Raw genomic sequence first — 17000 nt, 5'->3', positions numbered from 1 at the left:
TTATTCTGAAACAGAACTGCGCTTGTGCTTCTCTTTTCTTTCCTGATCATCAGTGTCTGGATACTGGGTAAGATCCAAAGTCAGTACTTGACTGAACATAAAGTCATCACGCTGAGGAGAGGAAGGATCATGCAATTTAAAACATTTCTGTCATTTGAAATAAGCATTTCTAAATGACTACGAGATACAATAATGAACTTGAGTTACCAAAATGATCTTTTCATCGAGCCAGTACCTGCACATATTTCTGAACACAAAGTAGTTAAAATCGAGCAACACAAAGATGTGCGTGATTCACTGCAGTAACACTTAAGGTGTAAATCAGTACTTCAGCAAAACCCAGCATGTATTATTTAACAAAATTTGGTAATAATTGTTACCTCCGGACACACTCCAATCAATGCGTCTGCTTTGGAGTAAAACTCTTCCTTTAGAGAAATAACTATCATTTGAAACCGTTCGTGTGCCTGTTCTCTAATGAAACTCGATACCTTTGGAAAGAAGCCAAACATTTCAACATGTTAGTTCTGGCAGACTTAAACCATGTTATAATTAGGGAATGATGACGTAAGAACTGAACTACGTTAGCTGCAAAATTCAGTCATTCAATTATGAAATAAGTAAGTAAAATGAGAAAACAGTCTTAAGGTAAATACTTTGCGTGTTCTTAAGACTACCTCTCAGATTTGCTGCTTTTTGAAAGTGTCTAAGAAAATGATCATTCTCTCCAATGACGAAAGTTACAGAAAAAGGCCAGTGCCAATTAAAAGTGTATTACTTAATATAACTTCAAAGGAAGGAGGTGGAAATTCCTGAATAAAGAATAAAAAGTGTGAAAATGTTGTTACTGGCTGCACACTAAGATCTTAAATATGTATTAGTTCACTGTAGACAGCAACATTTTTTCAATGATCTGCAAAATAAAGGTACAAATATTAAGTTATAAACTGGTGACTTAATAAGGCAGTATCCCACAATCTAAATTAAATGCTGAATAAAGGAAAACCAGTACATTTTTAGTTTGACTTTTGTCTGCATAGTTAAATCTACATGTGATAAAAGTAATTTTTTTAATAGAGGAAGTGCCTTTAGTGACTTACGTAATTCACATTCATTTCATGGAATAATTACAAGTAAATTATTGGAGATCTGCTTTAGTAAATCCTTGAACTGAAAAAATAGGAAGAGATTTAGTTCTAAGCATAAAACTTGGATACCAATAAATACTAGCAACATATGATGTTCCATGTATTATTTTTGCTCACTTGTGGTATTTCATTCCTCTGAAGGTTTTGGTGCTTTCCAGTAACAACTGCATCTTACAGATAAGCAAAGAGATATGAAAGATCTTGGGAGCAGAGAACGGTTAAGTTCATTATACTTGCAGATCAGCACAATTTTGCTTCTTCTCATTCTGCAATTTAAGACACAGGCCCCAAGCCCTTCCGTTCTGTGGAAAAAGGACTGCAGAAGGACAGTAAGCCGAAGGGGAGGTTCTGACCAGGGGCTGCACAGCCAGCCCACACCAGCCTTAGGAGAGATGGGCATCTCTAGCTGAGGGTTACGAAACGCGCAGAAGCTCAATTCAACTTCGAAGCACGAAGCTCAGCAGAACTTCCCAGGCAGATTAGATGGGCTCCAAGGACTCAACTAAAGGCTTAGACTACAGGCAATTTCAGGATTAACCCTAAAGTGTAATATGATCCAAATGTAATTGCTCTTTGGTCATAAAGTGGTATTTATGGATGTTATTTTTATAAATATACATTAGACCAGAACTTGCAACACTTAAAACTCTCTGCATTCGTGTTCTTTATTTTCTTGAATACACATATTTAAAACATACATTATTGTTGCTGATGTGTTAGATGAAATATGATACTTTCAAACCATCAAAATACTACCAATGGCAAAGGTTACAAGCCTAGGAACAATTTGGCCTTAATGGGCTATGAATGTGATTTTTACCTGAAGAGAAGAAAACCAGTCAGATTTGAAATATGTTTGAATTGAGAAACCCAGCTGCATTAAAAAAAAACCCCAAACAAATCAGCTATTCTTTGTTTACCGTGTTCTGAAGCATATTTTTAGGTATAAAGCAGGTATCTCTTCTACCAGATGTGTCCGAATGCACCTACTCAGAAAGGCAAACTGCAACAAAGCGCCTCATGACTGTGCCTCTTGGCAGCTGTGCTAATGCACCCTTTGTAGTCTCTAAGGAAAATTGATAACATTCCAGAAATCATGAACTTCATGGAAGCGTATGCGATTGACAACAGGTGCATCTGTAACAACTGCAACAGGAACTTACGCGGGTAAACTTAAACTCATCCAGGTAACAACCAGCAATTTTGTCAGGCATGACCTGGGACCCCTGCCCAGCTCCAGATAGAATTATGGAGAATTTTACATTTGTATCCAAAAGACCACTTCAGAAGTCTGCAGAGATGGGAAATGCTAATCACCTAATACACTGCAGCTTTGATGCAAGGCAAAAATGTTGAATTTAGCATTAAATAGTATAATAGCAGACAAGAAAGATTGTAAAGGAGGACTTGGAGGCAGCCTGGGCAACTCTTAAGACATCAGCCATGATACATTTGACTCCAAAATTAAGAACAAGTCAGAAAACACAAAACTGGTATTTAACCAGAATACGCCATCTTCAACTTTTAAGTCATAGTGGTCTTAAGGAAAAGACCAGTAACTAGTATCCCATTAAAAAGTTTGTATCACAGAGGTGTTTTGTGATCCCTTGATGTGTAATCTTGTTTCTAATCACTACATAGAGAGCCAAAACTCAAAGCTTGCTTAACTATTTTCACTACAGTCCCTTTATATCTGATCTGGTGTTGCTGAAACACACTGGATTGAGTTAAAACAAATCCAGGGCAACTTTTTGTGCTTGCAGTAGTCAATGATGGATATCCCTCATGGACTTGTATCCCAAGGAATGTTTAAGGAACTTGGGTTCAGGAAAACGCTTCTCACAATGCTATGTGGGATCAGTAATCTCTGAGAAGGAATTCTATCTGGCAGGCACAAGTAGTGGGGCTTCCCCAGCTGTCTACTATAGAAGTACCCTCCAAGCAAACTCTGGGGTACTTGACACATCATTTTTAACTCCATTAGGAAATTAAAAGAAAAAAAAAAAAGAAAAAAAAAGTTTAGTGTTTATAAAACTGCTTTTCCTTGTTAGGTTCTACTAATACTGGCACCACTATTAAGTAGAAATATAGCTTGGTCTTAATTTATGTGGAACAGAATGTTTCCACAGAAGAAAATCCAGGCACATGTGGAAATCTTTTGGTTCCTCTCGGACATACAATCTCCTTCTATCAAGTCTCCTCCTCTCAGAGACTGACATCTACAGTTGGCAATTTGCTATTTGTATTCTATCATAAGTTTTTGCTGTAGTGAATACTTATTAGAAAAATGGGAACGAGAAACTGAGAAGAGGACAAGAAGGTATTTTCATCAAGCAAAAAACTGAGGTGACTAAAATGATGGGAGTGATAGCTCTTAATTTGTGTTGATGTAAGAATATTTAGTGGGCCCGTTATATAAAATAAATACTCCAATGATAGAATGACTTGATTTTCAACATACAGATACACTCCCTTCTGCTTCTTAGAGGTAAGGGAACTCAAATGCGTTAAAAATTCCAACCACACAATTCACAAGTGACCTTTGCATCCGACTGTACCACACACGGTCATGCAGCATACGTTCACACTCCTGACCTATCCTCCCAACTTCACAGTTGGGGGACTGGTTAAAACACACTTAGACTTAGGAATTTAAACCTAGCCCTAGTCTAACATCTCATAAAACCGTTATTTCAGTCCTAAATCAATTTCTTTATCCCAACAACCTGTAATAAAAAGAAGCCACCTTTCTACAGAAGATATCATCCTGTTGATAAAATGGTAAAGCGGAAGGGACCAACTTACTTTATCAATGTTTGTGTTATCCAGGGCAGCATCTATCTCGTCTAAAACGAAAAAAGGCGCTGGCCGAAAACTGTAGAAGAAAATACACCGTATTTTGCATTTTGATGCAAAAACATTAAATCACTTTCTAATTACTTTTGAGATTCTCTCTATCAGAAAACTTGGATAAAAAGTAATGGCAGGTAAAGAATAAAGGACTTTAGTAAGTGTTTGGATACACTTATTAGCAGATTTTTTTAATGCAGTAAGTCTAATACTGTCCATCTTCCTGCCACTTAACCATGTACTTGGGTAATACCATAATTATTTCTTTTACCTGTGTATAGCAAACACAAGAGCCAGAGCTGCCACAGATTTTTCACCTCCTGATAAACAGTCCATTGGCATGAAGCGCTTTCCTGGAGCCACACAGTTAAAGCCAATGCCTTCCAGATAAGGCTCCTCAGGATTTTCAGGACTAAGGAATGCCTAGAAACACACACATTTCATTGTTACTAGTGACATTTATAAAATTATTAAGATGGATGTTTTTTTAGGTTTAATACTGACTGAGCTAGTGTTGAAACTGGTAGGTTAGCTTCATTTGTAGGTACCACCTCCCAATCTATGCTGAAGAGCAGCATTCTAAAATTTCCCAGTGAATATACCTTTGTTAATGAACCACAAGCTAGGAGACTAATTAACAAAACCATTTTGGAAATGGCTCCATATACTCGTTATTTACAAACTTCCAAATTCTAAATAAACTTGATTTTATCACCTTTTATGTAATTGCCTCTTTTTAATAATAATTAAAATTTTAGACTTCAAAAGCAGTTTTCTCTCGTTTGGAAGTTAATATACATCAAAAATGACACTTTTTGTGATAGGCTAGTTTTAAAAAACCTAGCTTTGAGCTAGAGAAAGACTTTAATATAGACACTCTTTCTCTATACTTTGTATCCTGGCTCCCAGGTCCAAAAATTAAAAGCATTATTTAAAAGGAATAGCCATTTTCCAAACCAGTAAAAAAAATACAGTGGATAAAATAATTGCTACGTGGTTTATTTTTCTCATTAAATAGAAGAGACAATAAAATAATGCAGTCTCTTCTCCTCTGCACAACTGGATACAGATAAAAGAAAAATTTCCATAGTTGACTGTCATTTCAAATGGCTCCTCTCAGATCATAGATTACAGTGAAAAGAAAAACAAAACAAACTACTACATGTTTTTCTATTTAAAATAATTCCTGTGGCAAATAGTCCTAGAAGTAAGATATAGTGCTTGCAATATCTTCGTTTTGTTGGAGGCATGCTTATTTTCCTCTTTTCCTCTGTTGAGAGAATGCTTGTCATTGTTACTACAATGTCCTGCCGGCTGTAAACATGTCAAATATCTTGCAGCGCAACCCCCAGTTCTATGCCATTGCATGTATCTATGCAAGATGAAGTTCTCAGATGTATGGGCACTGTTAGCAAAAATCATTTTGTAGCTTACTAGGATAACATACGTTCCTTGCTCATCAAGACATGAAAGGAATGACACTTCTCTCTCCACAGAAGAAGAATGGAAAAGAACTGGTGGCAAACCCAGCAGTGAATCTGTGTATGTAAGATTTCTTAGGCAGCCGTTTCTTTTGAAGTACTTCTAAAAATGTGCTGGTGAAATAAATTTTACTAATCATTACATTCAGTGCACAAATGTACTGAGTCCAGAATCTCTGCAAGTTAAATTAACTCAGTCTACGAAAGCTGCTCTTTTTTCGGACTAGATAGGAAAGCATTACTAATAAATGTTAACAAATATCAATTTTAATATTAAGAAATGTTCATGTTAAAAGTTGATAAGGCTGTTCAAGCTGCAACCCAGGCCACCTCCTCTGATAGCAAATTCAGAGCTAAGCCTTTCCTTAGCTAACCAGAGCAAACTGCCACACACAGAACCACCATTTCTCTTCCAGTGCAATGAGACCAGGTTCCTTCAGCTACTGTTAGTATCTAGTGGGTAGTTTTAGTTTCCCAGCTAATCACAGGATAATGTGTTGGCCAGGTTACCGCTACAGCTCGAATCAAGGTGCAGCATCACAGACCTCAGAAAGCAAGCACCCAACTACTTATTTTTGGCAATGCATCTGGAAAACATTGGTTGTGTCAGAGTGATGCAAAGTTAAGATGTGTCCAACATTTATTCTAGGGAAGAAGGTATGTGCCTACTAATCGTGAAGAAAGAAATGCTTTATTATCCTGTGCAACCTACAAGCAGAAAGGATATATTTAAAGATATTTAAGGTGTTCACTGAATATTTGACTCTGAGGGAAAACACAAAACCTGAAGTTTAAGACAGACAAAAAGGTCGAGCCTCAGCCTTTTAAACATTCAACTATCTACAGAATTCGATGTAAACACAGCCTTTGGGAATCTCCTCTTTCAGCATAAATACTAGAACACTAGCAAAGATGAATACAGCTGTGACACATTTTTTCTACAGGTTTCTTAGAAGAGTGTACTATCAGCAAGTTTGCTGAGGACACCAAGCTGGGCGGAGTGGCTGACACGGCAGAAGGCTGTGCTGCCATCCAGCGGGACCTGGACAGGCTGGAGGGTTGGGCGGGGAAAAATTTAATGAAATATAACAAGGGCAAGCGTAGAGTCTTGTATCTGGGCAGGAACAACCCCAGGTTCCAGTACAGGCTGGGGAATGACCTATTAGAAAGCGGTGTAGGGGAAAGGGACCTGGGGTTCCTGGTGGACAGCAAGACGACCGTGAGCCAGCACTGTGCCCTTGTGGCCAGGAAGGCCAATGGCATCCTGGGGTGTATTAGAAGGGGGGTGGTTAGTAGGTGGAGAGAGGTTCTCCTTCCACTCTACTCTGCCCTGGTAAGACCCCATCTGGAGTATTGTGTCCAGTTCTGGGCCCCTCAGTTCCAGAAGGACAGGGAACTGCTGGAGAGAGTCCAACGCAGGGCAACAAAGATGATTAAGGGAGTGGAGCATCTCCCTTATGAAGAAAGGCTGAGGGAGCTGGGTCTCTTTAGCTTGGAGGAGACTGAGGGGTGACCTCATCAATGTTTACAGATATATAAAGGGTGAGTGTCACGAGGATGGAGCCAGGCTCTTCTCTTTGACAACCAATGGTAGGACAAGGAGTAACGGGTTCAAACTGGAACACAAGAGGTTCCACTTAAATTTGAGAAGAAACTTCTTCTCAGTGAGGGCACCCGAACACTGGAACAGGCTGCCCAGGGGGGTTGTGGAGCCTCCTACTCTGAAGACATTCAAAACCCACCTCGATACATTCCTGTGTGACCTCATCTAAGTGTTCCTGCTCTGGCAGGGGGACTGGACTAGGTAATCTCTTGAGGTCCCTTTCAATCCCTAACATTCTGAGATTCTGTGATATTAAGTCTACGTTTTAAAAATATTTATTTAAGCAGGGTTATGTATAAGGAGCTTCAATACCTCATACAAAATACTAGCACTGAAATAGTGATGTATGATTTTTTAGATTAATCTACACTAGTGATTAAGTGTTTTTTATTATTATTGGTATCATTAGTTCTGTAAAACAATGTTTTTGAAAATTAATTACTCAAATACATTTCACATTTGTGTCATGATAATCTACAAGTCTGCTAAACACAAAGAGTGAAATTAACCCAAACTGAGTACTTCCCTTTAGATCACATTTCTCCGCCAAATGTCAAGCATGCTTGGGCATATTACTTATTCCTCCTCTGACCCAAAAATTCTGAATTATTTATTATTTGTGTAATTTTCTTTTTCAGGACTGAAAACACCTTTGGAAACTAAAAAAAGTGTTACCAAATTCTCTTATTCTAGATAGCAAAGCATCAAGTGGGCCTTTTAAGCCAAGCACATAAGAACATGACACACCTGAGCGCTACTGTTTCTGCAAAGTTTCTTGTAGATCTGATCAATCGCTATGGAGGCGTGCTCAAAGCACCGGCTAAAAAGCTCATATCTTCTTTTTTTCACCTGTTCAAATTCTTGCTTGCATGTTCGGGCCTCCTTTCTGCTGGTCTCAAAAGCTATGAAAAGAAATTTGTGAAATTACTCCATAATAAGCCTCTAAGCAAATACACAGAACAAATATATATTGGGTACCATAACAAACAAAGGTAAACGTATTGCAGGAAAAAGATTCTAATGCACATATAAGGATCATACCAATATTATGAGTTTCCTTCCAGATTTCAAATGGAGGCGCCAAAAACTGAACAGCTGGGATGTATTCAACCTGCTCTATGCTACATTCATCTGGAGCAATGAACAAATTCTTCTGCTAATTCCTTCTGTAAGCTGGGTAGCCCTAAGCAGCACCAGCACTTACCTGTTACACCTTCAGAGCACCTTGGCTTTCTTAATATGTTAATGTTTGTAATGCCCTTTAAGGATACCAATAATTTTGCAGTAATGCTCATGTCTGGGTTCTGGACAACATATATATGTTCCTTAAATTATTTAATAGTAAAATTACTTTAATTTTTCTTAAAGTCAGTAATTTTTAGCAAATAAGTAAAAATACTTTATGATGTCACTGGGCCAACAAAGTATCTTTCCAATGATTCACACTGTATTTCAATAAACTACTGCAACGTATATGTTAATGAACGGTTTACATGTAATTAAAAAAACAATAATATTTTTTAAAGTATCTTAAATCTAAAAGAAGCAAAGCCAGCAAGACCAACCCCAGAAAGAAGAACTTCAATTAGGGTGAAAACTCTCACAGTCACAAAAGAGATAATTATGAAAGACTCAGTGTTACCATCTATTGATTCTTGGAACTTGTCCCGAGCTATCTGTAATTTCTCTCCTGCTCTCAGGTTTGGAGCAGCTGTCTTCATTAAAGTATTTTCTTTAGCTTTTATTTCCTGCTGTATCTGGTTCAGATGATCCTCTATCTCTTTATGAGACTCTAGCTCCTAAAGAAAAAAATAAAAATAGTAGAGCAATAAAATTGGCTTTCAGGCCAAGATATATCAACATATACAGCAAGCACTCATCATTTCTGGAAGAAGTATCCCACTCACCTAATAGCTTTGACTGAAAACACAACAAAACAAAAAACTCCACCCAGAGTCTCAGTTCTTGGAGTAAGTTTACTAGGTCCTAAGTACTGTTCCACAAGACCTTTAAAAAGAGATCACAAATTCCCTTCAGCCTAGAAGTCGGGGTTAAAATGGAACAGAGGAGGAGGATTAGCTGACTTCACGATTTCTTAAGAAAACCTTTGAAGACACGTTCTTGACGAGTTCTTTGAGACAAGTTCCACTGATGACAGACGCATTCTTTGCTCTGTACCTAGCCTCTAACATTTAATTATTTTCTTTATGATTAAAAAGCAAAAAAAAAAATAACAAAAATCTGCTACGAAAACATGACCTAATGGAGTGTTACAGAAGGAAGTTTGGTAAGTCTCAGTCTCTGAAAATACTACAAAGGGAGGGTGGTACAGCCCCCCTAGCAGCCAATCATTGGTATCTAGAGTTCTGAGTCATAATCTAGAGTGTTAGAAATTAAATGCAGAAAGTGAAGGAGGAAGGAAAAAAAAAAATCAGAGTTCCATTTAATATTTCTCCGTTCTATTTTTATAGTTCAGGTAAACTTTTAATTAAATTTAGTTATATGGGAAACTGACCTATCCAGAAATCCCATACATTAGTGCTATGTATACGAATGCAAAACCAAAACACACACACACACACACTTAAACAGTGGCTTTATTAAGTTTCATCTACAGACTAGCAAAAAATAAATAATTTCACTAAAATGTGTTAAATAAAAATAAATTAAAATAAAAAACAGTGATCTCTAATAATTCAAAGGAAAATTACTACCTTCATGTCTTCTGCTAGGCTGCTGTAGTCTATCTGAATTGCCTCTTCCCTCTCATAGATACTTGATGTAGTCTCAGTGCCTTCTGTTTCAGTTCCTAGCTATAAATATGAAGGACATTCCAGTTTAAAAATATGACACAGTTAACTTCAAACTGTTAAAACAATACACTAAAATGATATGAAATGAGGAGACAGTGGTAACACAGTATGTGGTAAACTTATTCCATTGCTCCTCCCCTAGCCAAAATGAAGTTAATGGTTAGGTAAGATGCTGTGAGTCTACTTAAAAATGCAGGTATTATATCAAGATGAAAACATCTGCTCATTTCAGTTTGAAGCTACAAAAGCAGCAGTAATTTTTTGTTTTGGTTTCTTTTTGTGATTTATTTAGAACAATGTGCATTTTGTAAATCTCCTGGTTGGAAAGGATTTACATTCCCATGATAATTCATTCCCCTCTCAAGGAAAGGCTCTGAAGTGTGTAGGTCAAGGTGTTTCTTCCACTCAGTTGGCCTCAAAAAAATGATGGTGCTTGTGTTGTACAGAAATGAAGCAACTATCTTCTTGACATTGTAAGCCTGGATTTCAAACAGCTACCTGACCTTAAATGAAGTGCGTGCTGCATGCCATTATTAGTCCCTTTCCTGCCAAGATTCTTTCACAGAACCAAATCTTACTGGACTTCTCAGTGACATTAATTATGAATCAAAGCTGTTGTTCATACTGCCAACCTCCTTGGTTTCACTCTTCTTTATTCGTAAATGGTGAGAGCTGAGCTGCCTCCATACTCTGATGACTAGCAGTTCCCGTCCTTTCCCATAAAGACCTGCCTACCTCCCTGCCTTTGTTTTGTCTTCTCATGCACCCATTCACACCTATCTCTCCAATCAAATACTTTTCCAAGGAATGGATTCAATAGGACTCCTTCCAGATTCACAACTTGTTACAAGTCCTTCAAAACCCATAGCTCTTTTCTTTCATAACAGTGGAGAAAGTTTGATTTCTCCTCACAAAAGATATGCTGGAAAAAGAGGGAAGACTGAGAAAAATAATTAGGGTCAATCCTCTAATAGCAAGAGTATTTTTATTTTAGCCTATCTCCAATTTCTGTGAATATCTATATCTACTGAAGACAAAAGGATGATTTTAAACAGCATTTATATCATGGATGATTAACTAAATACTACCTCAACCTATGTACACTCCATATTTATTTACAGTTCTGAACTGACCCCATATATCCTCTTACATATGTATATCTAGAATACTCCTTATTACCAATTTTCTTCTACTACAGTGATTTTACATATTTCACAGGAATACATTTCAAGCACAAGCAAAAATACTTGCAACAACAGTTCTGCCTACAAACAAAAATCCTTCTCTTGAGTGGATGAGGCCTGTTCATATGAAAACAACGTATTTATTTTAACACTATTATGCAAGACAAACAGTCTTGTATGGAAAAAGAAAAATCTTTAAATTCAAGATTGAATAATTGCTCGTCCGTGATATTTATCTTCTGTAAACATTTGAAGTACCTCTATTTCACTGATGTCATCCAGTGATCCAAACAGGAGCTTTATTTTCAAGTCCTGCACCTTGCATTCAAGAAGCATATTGTGTCTTCTTAATCTTTTCTCTTCTAGAGAGGTTTCTATAGCTGTAGCTTCCTTTTGTAATTTTGTAGCTTCCCTACATACACAAAAGGCACAAAACTATCAAAGAACAGCAGCAGCACTGCCAATAATATCTGCAGTGACGTAGCATGATCGACATTAGCAATCACAAAGAGGGCTTTTTGCTCTGTAAATCTCATCAAACATAAAGGAAAATGGTACTTAACTTCTTCCATCCCCTTCATTCTCCTGAATTACTCAAGAGGGAGCTGGGAACCACACACTATTCTAGCACACAAGCTAACACTGCTATTCTGTAGTAACTCTTAACTCTATCACAAGGTAAATTACAGTAGCATGGACATAGTTTCAATACATTGTGAGTTCACACTATAGCATGTTCAAATATCCATGTTTCCTAACTACAACTAAACTCTGCTCAGCTCAGCTCTGCTGAACATGTTATGGAGATTCGATCCTTTTAAAATCTAAACAAATATGCCTTGATGCTTTGCAACAAATTCCTTTGATAGCATCGAGTTGCTAAGTAAGGCAGAGATGTAACAGTCTTATATTGTTAAAATTACACACTACAAAATCAGTTACTAGGTATGCCATGTATGAGTTTATACACAATTTCACAATTCCACTGTGCCAGTATGTTGGGTTTTTTACAAACACAAAGATGACTCTTGATTAAGAGACATGAAATACATCAATAATAAACAAGCATAAGAAAACTTAAGTGTAAACGGTCCCCAAAGCAAGTGATTTAAAAAGACAGTAAGGACAAAATAGTGACCTAAAATTAATATCCAACACTTGAAAAGCCTGGAGAAAATGAGAACACTGGAATCAGAAAAAAACCCCAACTCATTAACCATACAACTCAAGCAAAAATACAGAACTACTAGCAAGCAAACAGAAAACAGAACAAAAGAAGTTCAGACATCTGATTACTATTTTAAATATTATCACATAAACCATTTTTCCCAGAAGTACAGTTAGTGATTACCTGTTAAGAGCCAACATTGTCTTTCTTAACTCTTCAACTTCCTTCTGGGTTTTTATAACCTCAGATTTATGAACATTTAATCTATCTTTAAGGTGTTCTTGCTCCTTCACAAGTTCATTCACTTTCTTTAAAAACTTCTCCTCATCCTGCATAGAAATATTTACATTTTTAACCTTTCACCAAAAAGCTTGATATGGAACCTTTATTATGCAGACAGAGTTTAAATTGGTTACAGTATGTTCAAATGGGTTACACCACAAAATCTGAAAGGCACTGGGAAAACAGCCTGACACGTATGAAGATCCAGTTGTTTTGTATACACAGATACAGCCAACTTGACAAAATCTTGACAAAACTCAAGATTTGTGACTGTACCAGACTAAACTATAAAAAGCCATCAAAAAGGCAGGGACCCCAGGACATCCACAATCTGTAGGTTACTCCCTTCCCCTCAATTAGTCCCTTAACTCTGGACAAAAAGATCCCATCTGCTGTAAATCATAATTAGCAACAGCTAACATAACCCAAAACCCTTTAAAACTACAGTTCATTAAAAATAAATCCTGAAGCAATCCACAGAGAACAAGCAATCTGTGGAGGTATTCTACAAGAGCCTTTCCCATATAACCCACACCCATGCTAAATTGCTAGAAATGAGGTGCTAGAAAATAGTAAACTTGATGCATGAAGACACGGTCCTTAAGAGACTAAAATTACAGCAACTTAATCAAGACTTACTGCTGTTTCACTATCAGAACAAAGTACCTTCCTAACTTAATACACACAATTCTTCTCCAGGACAAAAATATCTGAATTTACTCAAAGTCGTATTTCAGAAGAATTATGCACACTGACATGAAGTCAAACATGGTTTTGTGCATGACTGAGAAAGGGTCTATTGTTTTTCCTCAGTATCAGCAATATGTGTCTTCTAATGCCAAAATATAGACTTCAAATAATGCAGGTGGGGTTTTTTGCCCACTTAGGGATAGTTTTATATTTCACTTTTGTTTTTTGTTCACAGCACTATTACATCTTTTCTCCTCCACTTTCCAGTGCACAAGCACAGTTTATTTAACATGCAACATTAACACACACACAAAAAATACTTTACTCATAAAGAACAATATGAAGGAGGAACCCATAAGTATTACTTTAAGTAAAAATCTAAATTAGTTTTCATACAATTATTTTAAGCCTATTAGTGTCTGTGAAGCACCTTAAAAATGCTAAGCATCTCAGCCACAAGCTACTAGTTTTATCTGTATTCATATGCTGCCTCTTCATATAAACTACACACAGTGTAACACTGTACATACGGTAATCCCAAATTTTATCTTTAGTAAGCTTATTTTTAATAATTAATAAGTACCATAATATGATAGGTTATTCCAAGGTTAAAATAACAATATGCAACTACACTGATTTAACATTTACAAAATCAACACTGAATTAAGCCCTAGAATTACTACTCATAGTCAACTACATTTATTCAGAATTGTAATTCAATCCTTTCTTTCTTCTCAGCCCCAAATATATAGATATAAAAATATATTTTAGTTACCTTCTGTAGCCCAATAATCTCAGCTTCATCTTTATGAATGGTCTCCCTGAGCTTGCTAACTGCATTTGTTAATTTTTGTAGATGATCACGATTATATTCCAGCTGAAAGTTCAGTCGTGTCTTCTGATTTTCAAACTCCAGTCTAGGCAAAGTACAGCATTTCAAACCAATACTTACAAAGCAGGCTAATAACTATAATTTAAGTTATTACAAGACACATTTTCATTTTGACTATCCAGATAGCATTTTTATATCTTCTACTTGAACACAAAAATTTGCATACATTTGTATCATCAATTCCACTACACCACATCCTGTGAATATGTTGGAAGTTACAAAAATACAGTGATAATAGTTGAAAAAATACAATATATAATATGGCCATATTCAATACAGAAAGTAACACTAAAAGTTCAAGTATCTCAGTTTGAATGATATACCTGTAAATGACACAGATATGAGCCGGGCAAAAGCTACACTGATGCTGTGTAGTTATCCAACACCAGCGCTCCCTGCTCAGCCTCTCTAAGCCTAAGTCAGTTGGCGTGTATGTTTATCTGAATAAGGAACCTATCTCAGTTGGGAGATGACAATTAAGAAGCATGAGACCAGAACTTTTAAAGTCATATTCAGCCTTGCTTACCATCTCTCAATTGAGACCTGTTATTTGTTTATAGGGGTACAATGGCAGAAACTTTTTCCCATGCTGTTGTGAGAAAGGACTGAAGTAAAACTAAGCAGCTATTTACAGGATGGACTCCTCTCAGCTGTTACTGTCTGCCTCTGTGGTTCCCAAATTATTTACTACTAGTGCTGCATCCGTTGTCCCACCAAAAGGATTGGCACACCACCAGCTCCAGGCTCTTTAGACCAGGGCAAGAAGGCACCATAGCCCAGGGTTATAGGACTAATGGTGGCAAGTTAGGGAACAAGCAAGGCCAAGGCTGTACATGCAGTGTAGCATAAGGCCATGCAAAAATGTCCTCTTTCATTGTCCTGTTATTAACTTCTTACACTTCATATCACTTCAGTCAACAGGTGCTTTAACTGCAACTGAATGCACTGCACTACTACCTCACTGCAGTGCTAGCCAAAAACGTACATCTGGACCAGTTTCTGAAAACCAGTCAGAGGGTCTCTTAGCAGCTGAAGACAGCTGAAAAGAAAATGGAGTTCAGTGCTAGCCATTACACTAGTCTTGTAGAAAAGGTGTATTATCTATAAATAAGGTCAGCAAATGCACAAACTATCATCTGCCTGAAGATGCCTGTAGTACAAGGAGACATTTTAATATTCTTGTTCTTTAAGATATAAATTTGTGGTGCTGTGACATGGGCCTGTTTGAAGGGAATACCAGTTGAGGTTGCCCGTGAGAAAGTTAATATCCTGTTTTCCTTAACAGCATGTTCCTATACCAAATCAATGCATCATACACACAGAGCCTTCATGTCATCCTCAATTTGTGATAGAGCCCTTTTTCAATGCAGATTTTAGAAAACTATTCTTTATTTTTCTACACTAGTGCTACTAAAATACTAAATTTTACCTTTCAAGTTTCTAGCAAAATGTCAATAACTTTCCAATAAACTCAAACCATAGCGGTGCAACTGCTAACTAATGTTTGCAGTGATATTATAACCTTTTACAGTGTTCTAGGTTTTTGTGGTCTTTCCTGTGATGAAGTTACTAATTTACAAGTGTGCCCAATCTAATACAAACCACTTTTTTTACATTTCAATTACAAATACCACCTTTTCTTATCAATCTCCTCTTGTTGTCTGACATGTTCTTGTTCATACACACGAATATTTTCTATACCAATTTCTTCACAGAATTCCCGGAAAACAGCATCTTCAGCCTTTGAATAAAAATAAATAGAGCAAGAAATGTTTATACTCTTTTGGCACTTATAGAAGTAAAACATTTAGATAATAACTTAATGCTATGGGCTGGATTTCCAAGGTAATTTAAGAAACAGCAAACTGAACTACTGAGGAATAATTGGTATTTGACATTTTCAAATAACGCCTTCAATACGAATGTCAGATACAAGGCATATGATGTGCAAAAGGTAACTCTAAGCTCTTCTTGACAGCACCTGTTCATTCCAAAGACAACCAAAGTCATCACAATGTCACCAAGACCCCTGGTTTCATCTGTGGTTCCCAGTCAGCTGAAGAAGACAAAGCTGAATAGTATGCAGGACACTAATCAGATACAACAGGTTTCTTGGGTGTCATTCAGTTCTTCATTAATATTTATGTGTTACTTGGAAAGATTATTATGACCATGTTCAATTCATAGCAAAGCCACAGCACAGAATCTCTCATTTCCTAATTATAAGTATATACTAACAAAATCTTCATATCTCATTCCTAATTATACATACATATGAACAAAAGCTTCAGCCAAAACCAGTCCTAAAATCTTAAAGAAAAATTTAAGCAAATAGTAGGTATAGTGTCTATGGCATGACTGACCAAAGAAATAGCAACAGCCTAAAGCATTTAAAACAAAACTCCATGGACTGAACAAACTTTTAAGTGAACTTTACAGGTCAAAGCCCAGTATTGTATATATTTATTTGGTATGCAGGCTTGTTTAACCAGATATCAAACACAACATCAAATCACTATTCAAGTAACAGTATTCTTTGGAAACTGATGACCAGCCTCCTTTTTTTCTTTTGCCTTTTTTTTTTTTTTGGTAGAACAAACAAAAGAAAAGTTCCCTGTATTTGGAATTCTTACAGCCTAACATCAATTATTTTCTTCTCAGTACTTGCAGATGACTTCTGCACTTCCTCATGCCTGTACCACACGCAAGACAGAGAACATGCAGCAGTTTTGGTTGCACAAAGACGCAGACGTCCAGAAAGAAATTTACAGTCTAGCCATGCAGTCACACTGCATAATTATCTCTCCACAAACAGAGACAATCTTGTAACTGCAGTTTCTTACAAGTAAACTGGATGTTAGAATCTGAGAAAGAATAAACTGAGACTTA

General features: G+C 36.8%; 1 protein-coding gene across 1 annotated transcript in view; it reads right to left on the bottom strand.

Moving 5' to 3' along the window:
• Window positions 1-17000, bottom strand: part of SMC1B (structural maintenance of chromosomes 1B) — a gene marked incomplete at both ends in the record, with an annotated part of 35517 nt that continues 18517 nt past the window's right edge. The window contains 11 exons of the mRNA XM_080341641.1: window positions 1-111; window positions 381-491; window positions 3954-4023; window positions 4270-4421; window positions 7830-7984; window positions 8725-8881; window positions 9797-9895; window positions 11338-11491; window positions 12431-12576; window positions 13995-14136; window positions 15746-15852. Coding sequence (XP_080197767.1) covers window positions 1-111; window positions 381-491; window positions 3954-4023; window positions 4270-4421; window positions 7830-7984; window positions 8725-8881; window positions 9797-9895; window positions 11338-11491; window positions 12431-12576; window positions 13995-14136; window positions 15746-15852 — 1404 coding nt within the window. The remainder of the gene's footprint in view (window positions 112-380; window positions 492-3953; window positions 4024-4269; window positions 4422-7829; window positions 7985-8724; window positions 8882-9796; window positions 9896-11337; window positions 11492-12430; window positions 12577-13994; window positions 14137-15745; window positions 15853-17000) is intronic.

This window comes from Nesoenas mayeri, assembly GCF_963082525.1.
Source record: "Nesoenas mayeri genome assembly, chromosome: 1".
NCBI classification, from domain to species: domain Eukaryota; kingdom Metazoa; phylum Chordata; class Aves; order Columbiformes; family Columbidae; genus Nesoenas; species Nesoenas mayeri.
This window is presented reverse-complemented; position numbering and strand designations above follow the sequence as displayed.